Source organism: Alosa alosa, chromosome 7 (assembly GCF_017589495.1).
Source record: "Alosa alosa isolate M-15738 ecotype Scorff River chromosome 7, AALO_Geno_1.1, whole genome shotgun sequence".
NCBI lineage: Eukaryota > Metazoa > Chordata > Actinopteri > Clupeiformes > Clupeidae > Alosa > Alosa alosa.
In genome coordinates this window covers 3,095,974-3,117,503 of record NC_063195.1, presented here as the reverse complement: position 1 = coordinate 3,117,503, position 21,530 = coordinate 3,095,974, and the positions used below count along the sequence as shown (strand labels likewise).

General features: G+C 41.0%; 1 protein-coding gene across 1 annotated transcript; it reads left to right on the top strand.

The window, feature by feature from the left end:
• The first annotated feature begins 5 nt into the window (after positions 1 to 5).
• On the top strand, positions 6 to 21,081 carry LOC125297677 (stonustoxin subunit alpha-like). The gene is made up of 2 exons (XM_048248117.1): positions 6 to 437; positions 20,576 to 21,081. Exons 1-2 carry the CDS (start codon positions 32 to 34, stop codon positions 21,079 to 21,081), a joined length of 912 nt encoding a protein of 303 aa, XP_048104074.1. The 5' UTR covers positions 6 to 31.
• The last annotated feature ends 449 nt before the right edge of the window (positions 21,082 to 21,530 follow it).

The following is a 21,530-nucleotide window of genomic DNA, read 5'->3' as shown; positions in this document are numbered from 1 at the left end:
TGGAAAAGAGTCTGAGATCAATGTTGTCACAATGAACATAAAAAAACTGAAGTCTGACACTAAACCTCCTGGCCCTGAGCTCGACTCCGTCCTAATGGACCCAGATGTGACTGATGCTTTTGTGTTCAGCTTCAACTCTCTGAGTTATAAAGAACCATACCTGGACCAAATATCACAGGCAGCTGAGAACTTCAAGAGTGGTTCCACCATCTGTAGCACACCTGAACAGGACCCAAGAGAGGAAAATGATCTTCCCTGGTACAGGAGACCAGAAGTGAAGGAGGTCCTAGATTATGCACGTGATGTCTTTAACCAAGCATCCCTCAAGCACAAAGTCATCAGTTTCATATCTGCCCCAGAGTACCCAGGAGCATCTGTCCAGTGGTATCACAAGGCATTGTTGAGAGATCCACATGTAACAAACCCAGTTAAAACATGTAAGTTTGTCTTAATCTTTACAACACTTAATATACAATTTCCATCATTAAAAAGGGCTTTCCTTTAGCTGTAAGATCCACATGTAACAACCATCCCAGTACATCTAAGTAAGTTTCTATGATATTATTATGACCGCCGCGAAGCGAAGTGTCATATAGGTTTAGTCAGATGACCGCCGCGCAGCGAAGCGTAGCGTCATATAGGTTTAGTCAGATGACCGCCGCGCAGGTCATATTGGTTTAGTCAGATGACCGCCGCGCAGCGAAGCGTCATATAGGTTTAGTCAGATGACCGCCGCGAAGCGTCATATAGGTTTAGTCAGATGACCGCCGTGCAGGTTTAGTCAGATTTTTTATTTCTTCTTTTTCGCATGGCCAAATTTCCGTCAAGGATTCCCGGGACACTGAAAGACCGGGGTGCACGAAACTTGGTGGGCATGTAGCCCCACAAGAATAGCATGGAACCATTGTTTTTCGTTTTGATCTGTAGCCCCCCCGCTGGACTGGACCCCCAAAAGGAGGGTAGGGCGGACACAGTTTTCTGTGAATATCTCGAGAACCGTAGGGTTTAGGAGGACCACCTTTTTGTATGTTGATCTCAAGGGGCCATGTCAACCCATTCCATAACCACTCATTTCATGTATAGCGCCACCTAGTTAAAAACAAAAAAGTAAAAATGAGGTGTTGTCATCGCAGGTATCTGTGACCTAACATGGTCAAAACTGCACAAAATTGGAAGTGTATGATCATTATGACACCCTCTGAATGCACGCCAAGTTTTGTGGAATTCCGTTCATGGGGGGGCCATACAATAAACTAATTTATGTTACTGTACACCAACTGGCCTGTAGGCGGCCAGACACAGTTTTCTGTGAATATCTCAAGAACCGTAGGGCCTAGGAGGACCACCTTTTTTTTGTATGTTGATCTTAAGGGGCCATGTCAACCCATCCCATTACCACTCAATTCATGTATAGCGCCACCTAGTTAAAAATTAAAAAGCAAAGAATTAGGTGTTGTAATCACAATATCTCTGGCTGAAATTTTCAAAACTGCACGAAATTGAAAGTCTAGGATCATTATGACACCCTTTGAATGCATGCCATGTTTCGTGGACTTTTGTTCATGGGGGGGCCATACAATAAATTAATTTATGTGTACATTTAGTGACCGTACACCAACAGAGTTTTCTGTGAATATCTTGAGAACCGTTAGGGCCTAGGATGACCATTTTTTTGTGTATGTTTGCCTCCAGGGTCATGTTAACCCATTCCATATGCACACATTTTAAAAATTAAAAAGCAAAGAATTAGGTGTTGTAATCACAATATCTCTGGCTGAAATTTTCAAAACTGCACGAAATTGAAAGTCTAGGATCATTATGACACCCTCTGAATGCACGCCAAGTTTTGTGGAATTCGCTCATGGGGGGCCATACAATAAACTAATTTATGTTACTGTACACCAACTGGCCTGTAGGCGGCCAGACACAGTTTTCTGTGAATATCTTGAGAACCGTAGGGCCTAGGAGGACCACCTTTTTTTGTATGTTGATCTCAAGGCCATGTCAACCCATCCCATTACCACTCAATTCATGTATAGCGCCACCTAGTTAAAAATTAAAAAGCAAAGAATTAGGTGTTGTAATCACAATATCTCTGGCTGAAATTTTCAAAACTGCACGAAATTGAAAGTCTAGGATCATTATGACACCCTCTGAATGCACGCCAAGTTTTGTGGAATTCGCTCATGGGGGGCCATACAATAAACTAATTTATGTTACTGTACAATATACTATATAATTCGCTACCGGCTGTAGATAGATAGCCTAAAGCCAAAGCTGCATGGGGGAGTGACGAGGCAAAGAAAACATGGCTGAGTTGGATGTGGGCGGGACTTGATGTCAAGCCTCGCCTTCCCCGCAGGCTGCAGCGAGCTGTACTTGCTTAGATGGCAAGAAAAATCTTCACAATATAGGCCTATTAACTGACCGCCCGATTCACGTTGGCTGAGGGGCAGGGGGGCCATCAGACATTTGTGCCCAGGGTCTATGAATTGTTAATCCGCCCTGCCCCCAACTAATCACAACTTTCCACCTCTGGGACAGCTTAAAAGAAGCTCTAGAGGACTCGTGAACTCACTAAGACCTATTCATTAAAACCTATTTTCAAAGACATGCTTTGAAATCCTATGCGGCTACAGGAGCTTCCAATTGCGAGGAAGCAATTTTGCATTATAGGCATAACTAACATGCAATAACGCCACCAACAACAACCAAAAACTAGGCTACTCATTGTCAACATGTAAATTAAATGTAACTTTATTGTGAATCAAATTAAAATGTTCTCCTCTTTGCAAACGTAGGCATAGTAACAGATTAATTTAATAATGTTACAAAGATACTGCATCAATCCGTATGTTTAATTAGGCTACTAGGCTATTTGTTTTGCCTTACTCTTAATTCATTTAGGCTAGGCCTTTTTATTCAGTTATTCATCATCTTCCGTCCTTGTGTAGCGCACGCATTCTCAGACCTGTCACTTACCATCGTAAGGGAGGTGTTTGGAATTCCCGCGTTACAATCATCAGCCATTCAAGGTGGTCACTTCAGTCCATAGATATATATACTGACTAGATGTCGCCTTCAGCTTCTCAGCATGCGTCAACACCGCCGCCATCTTGTAGCGGGGATCTGAAGCTCTAAACTAGTTCTCCCGTATTGTCAGTGTTACCTATTTAGCGACGTTTGGCCATCCCCAGCGACAGAAAACCTTTTTAGCGATTAGCGACAAATTTGGGAAATACTCACAATGATGGCAAACTCGATTTCGTTGTTGTTGAAACGTAAGAAAATCACTTTTCTCATGGCTTTGTCATTTGTGAATTAAGCTACATCTTGTTAGGCCATAGCATTGGCCCATGATTAAAAAAGTAACGACTGGCGTATGAAGTAGCAGACGGAAGCACGGAAGTAAATGTTCTACAGATCTACAGCAACTTCTGGTAAGATTACAACTTACACGAGTAAACGAGACGAGAGGTATGTGGCCTCAACCAGAGCCTTTCTACGGAGAGTCTGTTTACTTTCATTGTATCGAACCTAGTTGCAGTTCACTCATTGTTCCTCTAGGGGCCGCCGCTAGCTAGTGCAGAATGAATGGGAGTCTATGGGGCTAGACGGGTAAAATATATCTTTATTATCGTCAAAAGCTTAGTTTTCTCTAGACTCGACCATAAATACATACCTGTCAGTTGGAACAACCCAAAAAACTAGATAATTGCTTGAGATTTTGACGATTTATGGTGATTTTATTTTCGCTAGATCTTTGCTCAGATTGACGTTAATGCATTATAGAGGAGTGGGCCACCGCGGCAAGATGGCGTCTCGATTGACGCATTCGTTCCAATGAACAGCAGTAGTCAAGGCGACATCTAGTCAGTATATATATCTATGACTTCAGTCAAGCTCATGCATGAGTAATGACGTCATCCATAGCAACGAAGACTCACTCTTAGTTTAGGAGTTGTCATTTTTCCTTACTAAGAGTAGGTCTGAAAGGCTTTGTGAATAACTTAATAAGAGAAACTCCTAGCTAAAATCTTTTATTGCTATTTAGGAGTACTCCTAGTGGTAAGATAAAAGGCTTTGTGAATATGGCCACTGGTGTCTACCCCAATGCATAGCCCATTTACACAAAATAATGGTTGAATATTACTGATGATCATTGTTATTTAAAGGAACACGCCACCCAAAATCAGTAGTAATATATGTTCTTACCTTAACTTTCACGAGTTGAGTCGTACCTCTCCCGCGTCGGTAGGCCTATGTGCACTCAAACGCTCTGGCGCGTGGCGCGAATGTGTTAGCATGTTGCTAATGGATTCTAAACTCTGTGGTGGATAGGATCTACAATTAGGTGTTAATTACAGTGCAAGGCTTTTTCTTCTTCTTCTTCTTCTTCTTCTTCTTCTTCTTCTTCTTCTTCTTCTTCTTCTAACGCAGCTAAAACCGTTTAACTTAGAAACTTCATTCAAACTATGTTACGTAGGTCTTACTTAGGACATGTGGGCTTTGTATTTTTCGTCTTTGTAACTTTTATACTTTTTAAACTATTAATTAAAAACTAATCAAAATTTCCCATTGACTTAACATTATGATTATGACATCACAATACGGCCGTTAAGCAATTAGAATCCTATGGCAGGTGTTCAGGCCACCTGGATCAAGGATACAAGGATACAAGGATACAAGGAAGTTTATTGTCACATGCATATAGTTACTGGAAGTAAGAAATGCAGTGAAATTATGTCTGGTGTCAGCCTATTTGTGCATTAATGGGGGTAAAAAGTGCAGTAGAAGAGGGGTTTAGTAGATTAAGTGGCAAGGGCTGCATAAAAAAGGTGGGGAGGATTGGGATTTGGGGGGGCACCAACAAGGAGCACCCAAGAGCAACAGGGGCAAGGAAAAACTCCCTTACCAAGGAAGAAACCTTGGGCAGATCCACGGCTCAAGGGGCTAACCCAACTGCCAGGGGTCTTGGTGTGTGTGTTGGGGGGATGACAGGGGAGATGGGATAGTGTGCTGTGTATGTGGGGAGAGGGCAGTGTGCAATATGTGTGTTGGATCAACTGCCAGTCTCAGGCTTTAAGCATACAAACTGGCCCTATTAATACTACACATCCTGTTCAACTGCTTCCTCTGCCAAAAACTGTTTCAAAATAGTCAAAAAGTCCTCACTACAATATTTCACTGTTAAACAATTTAACCCTTTAAACTACTGAACTTTTTAACTGTTCAGCCATTGCAACTGTTACTTGTCATCAACTATGAATCTTACCAACTGTAGCTAGTTAGCATGGTTCACATAGCTATCATGTTAGCATTGCTAACATTGTTAGCATTGTTAGCATTTTTTGCAAAACTGCTAAAAATGATTAGCTAAGTTAGCTAAGTAACATGGTAAGCATAGTTAGCATGTTAGCATGCTAGTTAGCATAGTTAACATAACTGCTAAAAATGTTTAGCTAGGTTAGCTAAGTCACATGGTTAACATAGTTAGCATGTTAGCATTGCTAGCATGCTAGTTAGCATAACTGTTAAAAATGATTAGCTAGGTTAGCTAAGTCACAGGGTTAGCATAGTTAACATTATTAGCATGCTATTTTTGCATTTTCATGCACTGTATTTCCTTCAGGAAATGCTTTTCTAGTTAATATTACTACCTAGGTCGAAGTACTCCCAAGTGCTATTGCACCAGACATTGTAGTTCTCCTGTTTATTCGCTTGGAAAATCGTCACGTTTTTATGTTGTGTGCCCTAACATTTTTAATCAACTACTTGTGCAACTGTATTTAAGTAGGGAAAACGTGGATGTGTTTGATTAATAGCATAGCAACATGCTAACACATTCGCGCCGCGCGCCAGAGTGTTTGAGTGCACATACCGACGCGGGAGAGGTACGACTCAACTCGTGAAAGTTAAGGTAAGAGCATATATTATTACTGATTTTGGGTGGCGTGTTCCTTTAAGGACATGCAGTGCGCGTAGGGCACCAAAAACATCTTGCTTGTAAAAAATCATCATACCGCATATTGTGGCGGGTCTGTTATTTAGCCTACTTACTGTAGGCTGTGCAAACCACAGGCCTCTATTTTGGGCAAACCTGCATTCGTAATCCTCCTGCCCCCGCTACCACAGCTGTGGATAGTGTGGCATGCTCACGCGTTATGTCTCCTTCTTGCAAATTTGACTAAGCCTATAGCGCAACCATTTCCATCTTCATAAAATTTCAACTTTCCAGATATGCGTTCATAGCTTTGGGCTTCATTCAGCATTTTGTTCTTCCACTGGAAATTACTCTTCTACATTTGCTGCCACTGCATCCTTTCTGTTTTTATTGTTTAGAAAACGTTTGACATCTTGAGTTAATGCATTAAACACTGTTTGCTGGTAACCCGCCACAAACAGCCTACAGATTCTTGCGTGCGTACATTCTCTATTCTCTCCAAAATGTGCCCGTTCTATAGGCTGGCCAAGTGCGTAATTCTGTGGCATAAAGCAGATGTATTTGTTTATTGTACAGAAAAATAAAAATAACCTGTCAAGCAGTCAATTGTACGACGGAGTATTAGGGCCACACATGAAGAATTTTTTTTTTTTGCCATGGCGAGATTAAACTCGACATGTTGACTTTAAAGTCGCCATGTCGACATTAAACTCGACATTTCGAGAATAAAGTTGAAATATCATATCTACTTTAACCTCGACGTGACGACTTTAAAGTCGACATGCTGACATTAAACTCGCAATACAGTTTAAACATAGCATACACAGTTTAAGCTAGCCTACACTAACACACAATATGTTACATGAATAATGGGCTTCAAATCAAATAGGTGTTATTTCAGATAGATTGCTAGATTGCAGATATTCAGATAGATTGCGTCTTGTCTGTTAACTACTCATTGCCGTCATCGTGAAGTGCTGTATCTCGCGGTTGGAAATACCATGCACTATGCCGTTTAGGCTATATAGCTAGAATAATACATGTATCCAATGATATAATGTTTCTATACAAAATGCTATTTCACTCTGTTTTACGTGGGTAAGGCCACCGCACATTCAAATAACTGCCCTTCATGAACCACAGGCCGTCACTCTCCATAGGTTAACTAATTTCTCTAAAACTGCTTTTCCATGTCTCACCTGCAATAAACATAGGAGGCTATAGCCTAAACAGAGGTAGGCCTATAGCCTAAGCATATATACTATTTTGATCCCGTGAGGGAATATGTGTGCATGTATACTTTATTTATGCACTATGTGTGCATATGTCATGTGCATATGTGCGCATGTAGGCTACTAGTACATGGGGTAGTCGGGAGGAGGACAGCTTCATTCGTCCCTAGACATTCAGCAATAGGCTGTTTTGCATCCATTACAAACAAGCAATGTGCAATTCTAGGATTGGGGAGAGCGCCTAGTATGCCTAGTCTAGTGCATAAGCATGAAGTTGAACCTTTAGATGAAAAACACTCTTTAATAGGCCTACAATAAATAATTAAACCGCTAATGACGTTTAGGCTACTTTTGACCATCGCATTTATCGCCTGTAATCCGTGATAAGGACCTACAGGAAAGTATTGGCTGAGCAACGGAGGTTAATGTTTTATGTTTTGTTCACATGATATAGGCCTATGTCTAATCATTGTTGCAGTCGAAGAAAACTGGAATGTTTAATTCGTCCTCCCTTTCAATCGTCCCGAGCGGTCGTTCTCTCTCCAAACTAACTTTATTCTCAAAATGTTGAGTTTAATGTCGACATCGCCGAGATTAAAGTCCATTAACGATATTTCAACTTTATTCGAAATGACGAGTTTAATGTCGACATGGCGACTTTAAAGTCGATACATTGAGATTAAAGTCGACATTACATTTCAACTTTATTCTCGAAATGTCGAGTTTAATGTCGACATTGACTACATTGCAGTCAAGATTAAAGTCGACATTACATTTAACTTTATTCTCGAAACCAAAACATGGGTCAGTTTAATCTTGTCATGGCAAAAATATTTTTCTTCATGTGGCCCTAATACTCCGTCGTGCAATTGACTACATTGCAGTCAAGAAGTAGGGCAAAAATTCTTAAACCAAAACTTGGGTCATAGTTGATAAGTATTTAAAGCCTGTTAAAAATGTCGCTAGATAGTATTAAATCGGCAACAACATTGTTTTCTGCAGAAGCCTACCCTAGGCTACAGATTAGTTCTGAACAGTTATTTCTCTACTGGCTCAATTATCAAAAAGGTGCTTTCTCTTCGCCCTCCGCAAATTAAACAAGTAGTTCCTGTAACAACGTTGTGATAAGTAGGCTATAACACTAACTTTGCAAAGTTAACTTGAATGCATCAATTTTGAACAAAGTGCAAAGGGCTGAGCCAACCTGTTTGAGGGAGAGAATGCGTGCTCTGTCCTGCGCATATCTCTACAATAAAATAATGTGTCTAGGCTAATCTATATTTTCAATAAGCAATCACTGCATGCCTATGGAAACAATAAGTCAATATATTAGAGATATCCAGAGTAACGCAGGAATGGACGTTACAGTTCCGCCTAGCTCCACTCATCCATCTGGGATCGCTCCATTGGAGAGGTGTTTCAGAAGGCTGGGCCTTATCAAAAATCCTTGCATATGATTGGATAAGCCACTTGTCCATCATCTTTATTGACGTGCTACTTTAACCACTGACATCGAAGCCAACCCGTGATACTGATGATACTTGCCTCCTTGATGCGAGCCGCAAAACAGTCTCACAATCGCGTCTCCACTACGTCACATCTATGAAACTCCCTGAAAACTCCCACATCTATGAAACTCGCCCTGAGTCCTGATTGGCTCTACCATAAAATCTGGTGCCGAAATCACTCCCAATGGAAGCGATCCCAGATGGATGTAAGTGGAGCTAGGCGGAACGAAATTCATCTGGCGAGAGTCAGGTTACTAGTCCAGTGCCAAAACGACAGAACATGGTCAAGCAAATAATTTTTGTTTCATAAAAATGTATTTGTTTTATGATACCTTTGCAGATGATTTCTCATCTTTTGCTACTGGGAATGTCCAACCGTTCCAGGTTACACAAATATGGGTCAGCTGAATGTAGTCTAGTTTACCTCCCAGTGTTAAATTCAGTGATTATGAATACTTCACAACTTGTATAGTAAAGTGACATTCAATGTAGACTTCATAAGATATTCATGAAATATTTACAAAGGCTGGAGAGAAAAACAGCAATGCTGCTTTGCGATTGTTGGACTTTTATTTTGACAAGTTGTCATTGTTCTGTCTTCCACATTCATAAAAGGTTTGGTATGAATGTTGAGTCATGTCTCATGAAACAGTCATGAATGCTTTATGTGCAGTTTATGACAGTTGCTATGAATGTGTCATGAACTCACCCGTCAAGTAAAGTGTTACCTATATTTTTTCATTTTGTGGAGTGGCACCGGTAGGCTATCAGAAGTAGATTTCAATTTTCATTACCACTGTGTAGCCAAGCCTTAAGCCATACCCAAGTAGCCTAAATCGAGGTAATGTTTAATTATGCATGATTTATTTTGTTATTGAATTCGTAGGGATTCCTCTCGGCAACAATTATGTTTAACGGTAGCCTCCTGCTTTTTCAGAAGGGGCGGCAGGCAGGCTACTGACAGAGCGATGTACAGTGGCTGAAAGTGGTACTAAAGTTTCACGCAGCTTCACGACGCGTAATGCACGACTGAAGTGGCCATTTCAAAGTAATGCCCACTGTACATAAAGACACACACATATGCACACACACATAAAAACACACACACACAAAGACACGTAAACACACACACACTACACATGCACACACACATACATGCACACACACGACACGCACAAACACGCACACAAACACATAAACACACATGCACACACACACATGCACCCATACAAACCTACATACATAAACACAAGCACACACACACACACACATACACACAAATAACACACACAAAACACATATACACAAAAACAACCACACACTCTGCACACACTCAATTACAAACACACAAAAAAGGAACAAAGTAATAAATGAACACAATTTGACAAGCGTGAAAAAAATTTGCTGGACTAGGCGGCGGTCATATTTTGTACTGCTCTGCGGTACATCTAGTTCTGTAGTGTATTTATTGAATGTGCTACTTTTTACGGTTGAAAGATGCTGTATATGTCTTAGTTCATTTCTAATGTCAGACTCGCAGCTAGTTTGCATGAGTCGGGGTCATCCCTATGTTCGCCAGGTCCTATGTTCCCAGCTCGGGGTTAGGATTATAGTTAGGGTTTTAAAAAAGGGTCCTATGTTCCCCAGTCCCATACTAAGAGGGGAACATAGGACCCGGGGAACATAGGTATGCTCCCCATGAGTCAACAACTCTCTGGGCCCTATCTTAACAATCTGAATACTGGCCTCTGGCCCGCCTATTACGTTGCTATGCTTGTTGCTAGGTTAATCTCATTGGTTGCTATATTGGTTGCTAGGTTGTAACTGTGAAGTGGTTGCTAGGCTGTTGCTAGGGTATTTGACATGGTTACTAGGCTGTTTCTAGGCTGTTGCTAGGGTATCGGGAAATTTTGAATAGTTTTTAATTAATTGTTTAAAAAGTATAAAAGTAATGAAAAATACATGGCACACATGTCCTAAGCAAGACCAACGTATTTGTTACGTTGAAGCTGCATTAAACGCGTTAGAAGAAGAAGTTTAATAAGAATACTTTCAGGGCTCAAATGATCTTGTTGTCTTTAAGGGGGTCTCTCTATCTCATAAAACGTTGCCACATCCCGCGCATAGCCTAAAGGCGACACGATGTTACCTGCGGAGGAGAACACGCGTTTGTAGCGCACAGACGTGGCTGGCACACACAGGTATTTGCGCGTCAATGTTGACAGAAGCGGGTATTTTTTGCAGCCCGTGTCCCTCCACCAATGCAGCGTGTTACTGTCTGCAGGGAGAGAAGGTTCAGTCATGTAGTTTTTAAGCTCCTGGATACCATTATTGGTACGTGTGTCCGAGTCGATAGAGTTATATATGTCCCCAAACAAGCTTCCCATGGCACCTAAGGCCGGCAGAGCCACGTCTTCAATCTCTTGCGCACAGTCGCCGTCAATCTCAGCTTCCCTCCGCTCCTGAGATAAGCTTTCAATTACAAGGTGTTTCTGCCCAGATGAACCAAGCGGCTGAACCGGGGGTCCAGAAGAGCCACTTTATTGAGAAGCATCCATTCAGGGTTGTTCTCACTGTAGCGCGCTTTGAAATTGTCGATCATCTTTGCTAAGAAGAATGGAAATAATAAAATGAATTAATCAATGATTGACTGACACTAATTGTTTTGTTTTTGGCTCATGTTATTAACTGTCATATTTTGATAGGTTATATTAATAAGCTTCGGAACTTAGGCTGGTCATGTTAAGCTTTAGCCTCTGCTAAAATGAATAGAAGACCTACACCAGCCTACCTTTCACTTCTTTGATAGCTGCTCTCTGTGTTGCGTCAGGAATGTTAAGCTGAGACAGCATAATATGTTGAAGAGGTAGGACCGCAGATGCTGTAGAGTAGGCATCGGTGGAGAGGGCCTGAGTAGCAATTTTGAATGGTTTCAAAGTGTCCTTAAGTTGCTCAACCACAGTCCACTCCGACGTGCTTAACTCTAAGTGGGACATTTTTTTTTTTCAAAAATTACTGCGGCCACGGCTGCCTGATGTTCGGAGGCCCGGCAGATCATGTCGTAGGTTGTGTTTTTCAATCTCGTGATGCAATCATTAATAAGTTTCTCCTTTTTTAGGCCCAGAAGCTCCTGCTTTGCCTCCAACAGGCAGTAGTGAGCGGGAGACTTTCCAAAATGAGCTGCCGTCTGTTTAAGACGAGAAAGGGCAGTTTCAACGACCCTCACCTCTAGTCCCTTGCGCACGGCTAGGTTTAACGTGTGTGCCAAGCAAGGCACATGTATGAGGTCTAACATACTAAATAACTATATAAAAAATGCGCTACACAACATTGCTCTTTAAAAAATGAATCGTTTATACATATTCGAATACGGATATTTCACGTCCAGGGTAGGAATTTTCGGCCACGGCGGCGACGCCATGGCCGCCGTGAGCCTTTTTTGCGTTGGCCGTGATGCCCCTTTGAAAATCAGAGGTTTACAGGCCACGGTGGCCTTGGTGCCCCCTTCTTTCAATATTCTGCTTTGCTTCCTAGCGATTTTTATTTAGCCTGTGGCCTGTCAAAATAATCTTAGCATTCACAGCGCAAATGCAGTGGAGAAAGTGACAGCGCAAGAAAGAAAGTGTGTCCAAATTCACCCATTCTTCTCAGTTGAACTACTTACGAAGTAGCCTACTCATCATCACATAGACATCATAAATTTCACATGAAAGAGCTTTTTTTCAGCTTTTAAACGATTTTAGCCACTTTGTTGAACGGTTCGCGAGAAAAGTAAATAATATAATTCAATTTAATCATACATTCTACTGAAGGTTTTGCGTCCATGATCTCCCTACCCATTCATCTCTTATACTTCACGAACCCTTCATTTAACACATGACAAACCATATATCAGAATAAACAGCAGACCTTACCGAACACAAAGGTGTAAAGCAGTCGTGGGCAGCCGTGGCCCACTGGTTAGCACTCTGGACTTGTAACCGGAGGGTTGCCGGTTCGAGCCCCGACCAGTGGGCCACAGCTGAAGTGCCCTTGAGCAAGGCACCTAACCCCTCACTGCTCCCCGAGCGCCGCTGTGGTTGCAGGCAGCTCACTGCGCCGGGATTAGTGTGTGCTTCACCTCACTGTGTGCTGTGTTTCACTAATTCACGGATTGGGTTAAATGCAGAGACCAAATTTCCCTCACGGGATCAAAAGAGTATATAAATACCTATACTTATACTTATACTTAGTCCCCTGTACAGTTAGCCGTTCCAGAGTAATCCAGTTTTGAATTTGCAGTAAATTTCGACATGCATGGATGTCTCCAAATTTGGGCTTTAAGTTTTACAATGTGGTTAAATTGTTCCACATGATTTCATAACGGGCCAAATACAAAATAAATGTCACAAATATCGCATAGATATTGGTAAATCAGAGGACAGCTGACTAAGAGTTTGTGAAAGTAGCCTTATGATCACAAAGCATGCATCTAGGCTATTTGAGTTTCTTAAAGCTGAGCTGTGCTTAAATTATTCAATACATGATTTCATAGCAGGCCAAATATAAAATAAATGTTATATATAGCCTAGATATCTGTAATTATTAGATGATCAGATGATTTACAGTTCTATGTAATATAGTCATGTAATAGTCATGTTTCATGTTTTTGTAATGTTTCATACAGTGATGGTCAGGTCTACTGCAGTGAATAGGCTAAATACAACTTTGATCATTTTTATATGCTACTACTGTATAGTTTTTACTGTATAGTAACTTTGGCCTTGGTGCCCTGACATGTGGCCTTTGTGCCCTCCACCAAATATGCCCAACTGAAGGCCAAGGGACCTTGCCCCCAGAACGGTGAAATTCCAAGCCTGTTCACGTCACATCTGAATGCTTAATCGGATAGTGACAGCCCTAACATGCACACAACAGACAGGGATTTTTCATATAAATGGATTTCTTTTAATTAATATCAATATATTATTGATTGCATTAGTCCATATTTCATTTCAATTTCATAATACAAAGAACTAGACTAAACAATTTATTCTGAGTGCCATTCTCAATTTCACAACGTAACTCATTTGAACCAGGCCACCATCTCAGATAGGCTATCATCATTGTCAAACACAATAATGCATGTAGTCTTTAACTTATACACAGGGAAAATGCACTAACTGGCAGACATTAATAAAGCCATTGCAGCCAAACTATGTTCTAGTATTATAGGCTAATGTACACATAGTGATATTAACACCTGGGTGTTCAGTCGTCTCGTGTGTTGAACCGTGGAAATAAATAGATGAACAATTTTGGAATTGGCACTGAGATGTTGTCAGGTAGCCATTGAATATTCTGCCAGTGATTGCTAACAGGTGTTTCAAAATATCTGGGAACTTTCCGGAACAGGACTTTTTCAGCATATATAAAACCATGTAGCCTAGCCCAATGAACGCCTATGTAAATAGACAAAACACTCGCATCAAAGCAGGGTGACTTCTTCGGACTTGCGAGTACTGTCAAATCGATCGTATGCAGTTTTCTCAGTCTAGTGGTTTGGTGGTGAAGTGCAGTCATGCTGCGCTCAAGAGCGTGGGGTATAGTAGTAGCCTATATTTTAATATAACGTCTTTAATGGTAAGAGATCGCACAGGGATGGATAATGAGCGTTGTTTAAGATTAAATTACAATGCCAAACACCTTCAGATATGAGAGACCCCTCAGATTTTTGACTTTGTTGTTTTCATGGGAGCCAGTCCTCACTCTAAGGGAGCTCGGCTCCCTCTGGCTGCCACGTAATTCGAGCACTGAATACTTTGGAAGAATAGTACAGTGCATTTTCATTCACTGTAATAAGGATAACAGTAGAGTGCATTTGCATGCACTCTAATAAGAAGAAGACTTTGGAAGAACAGTACAGTGCATTTTACAGTGAATTAATAGATGTGCATAGGTAGATCGTTTAATGGATGTTGATAGACATAGTTTAATGGATGTTGATAGACATAGTTTAATGGATGTTGATAGACATAGTTTAATGGATGTTGATAGACATAGTTTAATGGATGATGTGAAAAAAAGAAGTGAAAGAAAACAAAAGTGAGCTATCCAGAAAACAAAAGTCCAGTTCAATGGAGAGAGACACAGAGAAGAGGTTCCATTGAAGTTGCTGCAGTCAGTGAGAGCGCACAGGTGCAGTTGATTGCATTCTAAGTCGTTAATTGGCTCTGTGAGGGGGCCTAATTGAACAGCTGTCAGTTGATACAGGTCCAAATCAGTTTGATTAGCCCATTGTGATGTCATAGTGCCAATGCAAAGTCTATGGGGAAAAATAAGCTTGATTTATGTTAATATCTCAAAAGGTATAAAGTTTACAAGAACGAAAAATACATTCCTCAAGTGTCCTTTTCAAGACCTATGTTACAAAGTTTGAACGGAGTTTCTACGTTAAGCGGTTAAAGCTGAATTAGATGCAGAAATTTGGTGGGAAGAATAATAATAACTAGAAAAGCATTTCCTGAAGGAAATACAGTGCATGAAAATGCAAAAATATGATATAAAATATCATAAAGAGTAAAAACAAACTATATTGGTTGCTAGATAGATTAGGTTTAATATAGTTGGAATGACTGAACAGTTAAATAGGTGGATAGTTTAAATGGTTAAATTGTTTAGGTAGATAGTTGACGATAACTGACAGTTAGAATGGCTCTAATGTTTGCTAATAGTTATGCTAACTATGTTAACAAAGATAATAATGATAACCAAGTTACTATGCTAACTAACATGCTAACAATGTTAAAATGTTAACTATGCTAACCATAAAACTTAGCTAACCTAGCTAATCATTTTTATTAGTTATGCTAACTATGCTAACTAACATGCTAACATGTTAATTATGCTAACCATGTGACTTAGCTAACTTCGCTAATCATTTTTAATAGTTATGCTAACTATGCTAACTAGCATGCTAACATGTTAGCATGCTAACTATGCTAACCATGTGACTTAGCTAACTTAGCTAATCATTTTTAGCAGTTATGCTAACTATGCTAACTAGCATGCTAACATGCTAGCATGCTAATTATGTTAACCATGTTTCTTAGCTAACTTAGCTAATCATTTTAGTAGCTAAAAATGCTAACAATGCTAACATGCTAACTATGCTAACCATGCTAACTAGCTACAGTGGGTAGGAGTCATAGTTGATGATAAGTAACAGTTACAATGGCTGAACAGTTAAAAAGTTCAGTAGTTTAAAGGGTTAGACAGTGAAATATTGTAGTGAGGACTTTTATTTTGAAACAGTTTTTGGCAGAGGAAGCAGTTTAACAGGATGTGTAGTCTTAATAGGGCCAGTTTGTGTGCTTAAAGCCTGAGAATGGCAGTTGGGACAGGTGGCCTGAACACCTGCCATAGGATTCTAATTGCTTAACGGCTCTATTGTGATGTCATCAGCCCATGTTAAGTCTATGGGGAAATTTTGAACAGTTTTTAATTAATAGTTTAAAAAGTATAAAAGTTACAAAGCTGAAAAATACATAGCACCCATGTCCTAAGTAAGACCTACGTAACATAGTTTGAATGAAGTTTCTACGTTAAACGGTTGAAGCTGCATTAAATGCGTTAGAAGAAGAAGAAGAAGAAGCCTAGGAAGAACAGTACAGTGCATTTTCATGCACTGTAATAAGAAGAAGACTTCGGATAGAACAGTGCATTTTCATGCACTGTAATAACGGTGACCGGATAGGGACATTTGTGAAATACAGCGTCGTCTTTGGCATGCAAAGAAAAACTTTCTTGGATTCATCTGCTGAATTGCCCTACATTCAGCGATGTAAGTTATGAACCCATTTTCTACAAGCTACATCTTGAATTTCCCCTTGGGGATCAATAAAGTATCTATCTATATATCTATCTATTTACATCAGACATGGCCAACATACGGCCCGCGGGCCATATCCGGCCTGTGGCCTTTCCCTGACCGGCCCGCATAAGGTCAGTGAAAAAAGAGTAGTCAAGGGCCTAGCATAGAGATAATGCATGCAAATCAATATCTTTGCTTTTATTTTGAAAGCGACTGCTATTTTTACGCCCATACATTTGTGCGTGGAGGCATACGACGTAAACACCCTCACTGATGTGCTGGTGAAGTTTATGGTTCTGCGTCGACACAATGCAGTTGCCTTTATCTTGGCGTAAACATTTCAAAGTTTTGTGTCTCCTGTGTCTGTATTGCTCACCACCGCAACAGTTGTCAGAATGTCGAACTCCTACTGCTGCTCGTTGGCGATACGAAGTGTTCATTTCAACGTTACTGACAGATAGACAGTTTACAGTCGGATAACCCCATCAATGTAACCAAAATATGTCTGAGTTTATTTGCAAAGTTTATGTTAGCAAACTAGTATAATGCTAGCCTACTACCCACAGGTTGCTTGAAGCAGCCGGCTCAACACACAGGGCGAGTTGACCAATCACAGTTTTGTGTACTGTATAACGTTAAAGCAAAAACACAGCCTACATTTTCAGAATAGTTCTCTTTGTGAATGTTGATTAACTAATGACATACTGTAGCCTACTATCGTCTGCTGCACATTGTCATAGTCTGATTCTGCATAGAGTAATTTAATGATGGTCTTTGAAATATTGCTGAGTGTTGATTAAATGGTGGCACAGGCCTATGGTTGTGCTCCTTCACATTTTCATGGCCTAGCCTAATTATATAGATATGGTACTACTTTTTTGTATCAGTCTTTGAAAACTGAAACAAAAAAAAAAACATGTACCGTAAATGTCAAAAAATATTTTTTGAGAATGAGGATTAAATACTGGACATAGTTTCATTTTCATCTGTTCTTACGAGTAGTAACCAAAACGATTTACTTAATGTTATACAATAACAGAATAGAATTTAACAGAATTGAGTTCAGACTTAAATTCGGTATTTTGGGTCTGGCCTTCCTCAACAGTCCCAGTTTGTCATGTGGGGAAATATGTTGCCCGCCCCTGATCTACATGTCTTCCTAACATTCCGACATTGGCATTGTATTTTCCAACGAAACAAAGAGAAAAAAAATAACTTTGTTTGTGATCTGTCACTGTCTCAGCAAAGCTCTTGTGCACAGCCACCTGTTCAAAAGCTCTAGAACCAGAGACAGTTGATAAACTAACCTACCATAGTTTTGCTAGAAGTAGCAGACTACCACAAAGTTGCTGAATGTATGTTATTTCAGGTTAGTTTGCAACAATGTACAAGTAGTTCAGGATTTTGGACATATGACCTCATTTCCGTGTTAGCCTGCACTAAAAACAGTCTTACCCACTCCACAGTACACCCGAGGAAAATAAATTATAACGCCAGACTATCGATGTAAATGTCTATGTTGATAGTTTTATTTCTACCATTATTCTATCCTTGCATTTCAATGAATGCATTACATTTTGAGGGACTACTTTCTTAGCAGCGGCGGAATTATACTTGCTCCGGTTAGCAGTACTGCACCAAAAAGTAAACAGAGAAGCCCACTCCAATCGGGACACCTAGTAGTAGCCAAGTAGTAATATCAGTCCGCCGCTGCCGTTGCTTATATGCCTACTACCAACTTCAGGGAACAAAGTATAACTATTGCAATATGCGAGGGTAGTTTTCAAGGGTAGTTTTATTTCTAACACTATTCTATCAACACAGACATTTACATTGATTGTCTGAAATTTGCCTCGGGTGTACTTTGGAGTGGGTAAGACAGCAGTGGCAGTGTGGCAAGTGGTAAGTTCTCTCTTTTGCGAGCTGTCAACTTCAATCAATTGGACTATAATTTGTTACCTGAAGCCCAACCAGGCAACACAGGTTCGTGGTCACAGAAAACCAGAGGCGTGGTTCCAAAAAATAAACTCTGTATTTATTTACATTCATTAAAAATGTACAGGGAGTAGGTTCTCTCCAGACAGTCAGAACCTAACTACTAAGGCACTGACACAAATGGCCTACAAGGCCTGGACACACATGTATACACACACACACAGTCACACACACACACACACACACACACACACGCACACAGACCAGAATGTGCTCAGTAGACTACAAGGACGGGAAGAGCTAGGAGCAGGGCTGGAGAGTATATCAGAGTAGAGGGTCTAAAGACACACCACACGTGAACATGTCAATACCAAATACTCAGATGCACCACAGCAGGAAAAGTGAAGGGACGCCATCACCTTGAGATAGCCCGCCACTCCAGATGGCCTGCAGCTCCTGTCCAGCAAGAGAGAGAAAGATCGAAGAAGGAGCCACTAATCATAATACACACAATACACAGTACATGCACTCACAAATACTAGTGGGATGAATATCGTATCTTATACAGCAAGGCCTAATGCTCTTCTCGCACGTTGGCATGACGCAGGCTACTAGGCTTGTGTACTCTTCTGGTTAATGTCCATTCTCAATTGGAAACTCAAATTCAGTTCACAACCACAGCTTCTATTGACACTTAACACACAGGGCGTTCAAGGCCCCTTTAACAGACATTATAACGCTGGACGAGAGCATCCGGTGTACAGTTCTTCTCCCGTGTGGAATGCAAACATACAGTAAACAAAAACAACAAACATGTAAAATAGACCAACACAACTTGGGTGCAGACAAAACAGCAGCGTTCAGAACTTGGACCAAAGTAGCCTTGATGTTGCCGCTCCTTGTGTTACCGCCAAGCTCTGCTACTCGAAAAAGATACAATTAAAACCTACGCAAGCTACATATTATTTTGACGACAGTTAAAATTGCATACCAATCAGATGAGGTCGGTAATAAGGCCCATGTTCTGCGACCGACAGCAGTTCTAAAACCCCAAAGTTTGAGTTAACTATACTAGGCCTACATGATACCGGAAAAGTTACTACAAACGCAATGCCACAATAACCTACCAGGAATGTAACTGGATCCATGCGCAGCTGGCAGGAGGCCAAAACAGCACAAGGAATCCTGCGGTGAAGGCAGGAGTCAGGTGGACGAACAACGTTAATTAAAAGTTGAACTTGATATAGCCACTCCTATACGCTGATTGGCTTGCCTCTGAATGCCAACAGCCACTTGCAATGGAACTACCGGGCTAGACAAAGGGCGTGAACCTTGTCCTGTTACATTTACAAACTCAAACATTTACTGCATGAACTGAAAAATGTCTCAAGATTTTGCTTTACTTTGAATCACTGCACTAATATCTAGTTGCATTACCATTATTTCTGAGAATTGCTTCACATCTGTGTTGCATGGAGTCGACCAACTACTGAGACCTGTGAACAGGTATTCTAGCCCAGGATGATTGAATTACATTCCACAATTCCTCTGCATTTCTGGGTTTTGCATCAGAAACATCATTTTTGATGTCACCCCACAAGTTTTCTATAGGATTGAGGTCTGGGAAGTGGGCTGGCCACTCTATAACGTCAATCTTATTAGTCTGGAACCAAGACTTTGCTCACTTACTGGTGTGTTTTGGGTCATTGTCTTGTTGAAACACCCATTTCAAAGGCATTTCCTCTTCAGCATAAGACAACATGACCTCTTCAAATATTTTAATGTATTGAAACTGATCCATGATCATTGGTGTGCGATAAATAGGTCCAACACCACAGTATGAGAAACATCCCCATAACATGAATTGTGCATCATGCTTTACCACCTTCACAGTGTACTGTGGCTTGAATTCGGTGCATTCAGGGTGGTTGGATGTGTAAGTGTGCCACCTTTTCAGGGTGGTTGGGTGTGTGGGTCGTTGGTCAAAACTGTCTGCAGCCCCCATGCACTGAATTCAAGCCACAGTACACTGTGAAGACTGTAAAGCATGGTCAATTTGGTCATGATCAACTACTTGCTGTCTACTTGTTGTTTGTGTGTACAGTTGCCTGTGAGCTCAAACTGGACCCGAACACGGCTGAACAACATGTCCTGCTGTCTGACGGGAACAGGAAGGCGACGCGTTTTAATGTGCAGAAGTATCCTGAAGACCCAGACAGATTTGTAGGCTGTTCTCAGGTGCTGAGCACAGAGCCTCTGCCTGGACTCTGCTACTGGGAGTGTGAGTGGCGTGGGCATGTTGCTGTGGGAGTGGCCTATACGAGCATGAGCAGGAGTGAATGGATCGGATCCTCTCCCAAGGCCTGGTGTCTGGACTGTTACCCTGACAAATACATAGCCATGCAAAATGGAAATGAGTTTCCATTACCTCCCCCCAGAGGCTCCATAAGAGTAGGAGTGTATCTGGACCGTGAGGTCGGCACTCTGTCCTTCTACAGGGTCTCCTCTGATACTCTCACACACCTGCACACGTTCACCACCACATTCTCTGATGAGCCCCTCTATGCAGCGTTTTATGTTGAATTTGCCTGCTTACTGTCTCTGATCTAGATCACATGGCCTCCTGACACACACACACACACATACACCACACCCACACACACAAACTCCTATACCTTTACACACACACACACACTCTCTATCTAACTCTGCAGCTCTGTGACATCTGTCAATAACAACACACACACACACACACACACACATGACTATCTAACTCTGCAGCTTTGTGACATTTGTCAATATCAAATTTCAAATCTTTGGTTGAAGAGTTTATCTAACAGTAGTGATTACTAATACGAAGTTCTTAGTATTAAGAGCTTTACTAATGCAACATATATATGCGTCTCCTGTATTACAGTTGTTCTCGATCGTTTTGATGCTTCAACTCTGACATCACATTCTCAAAACAGTTAACACCCGTGTCTGACCAAAAGCACTCTGGACAAAATTATACATATTGCTTGCAAAATGCTGTTACTCTCTCAAAACACTTAAAACAT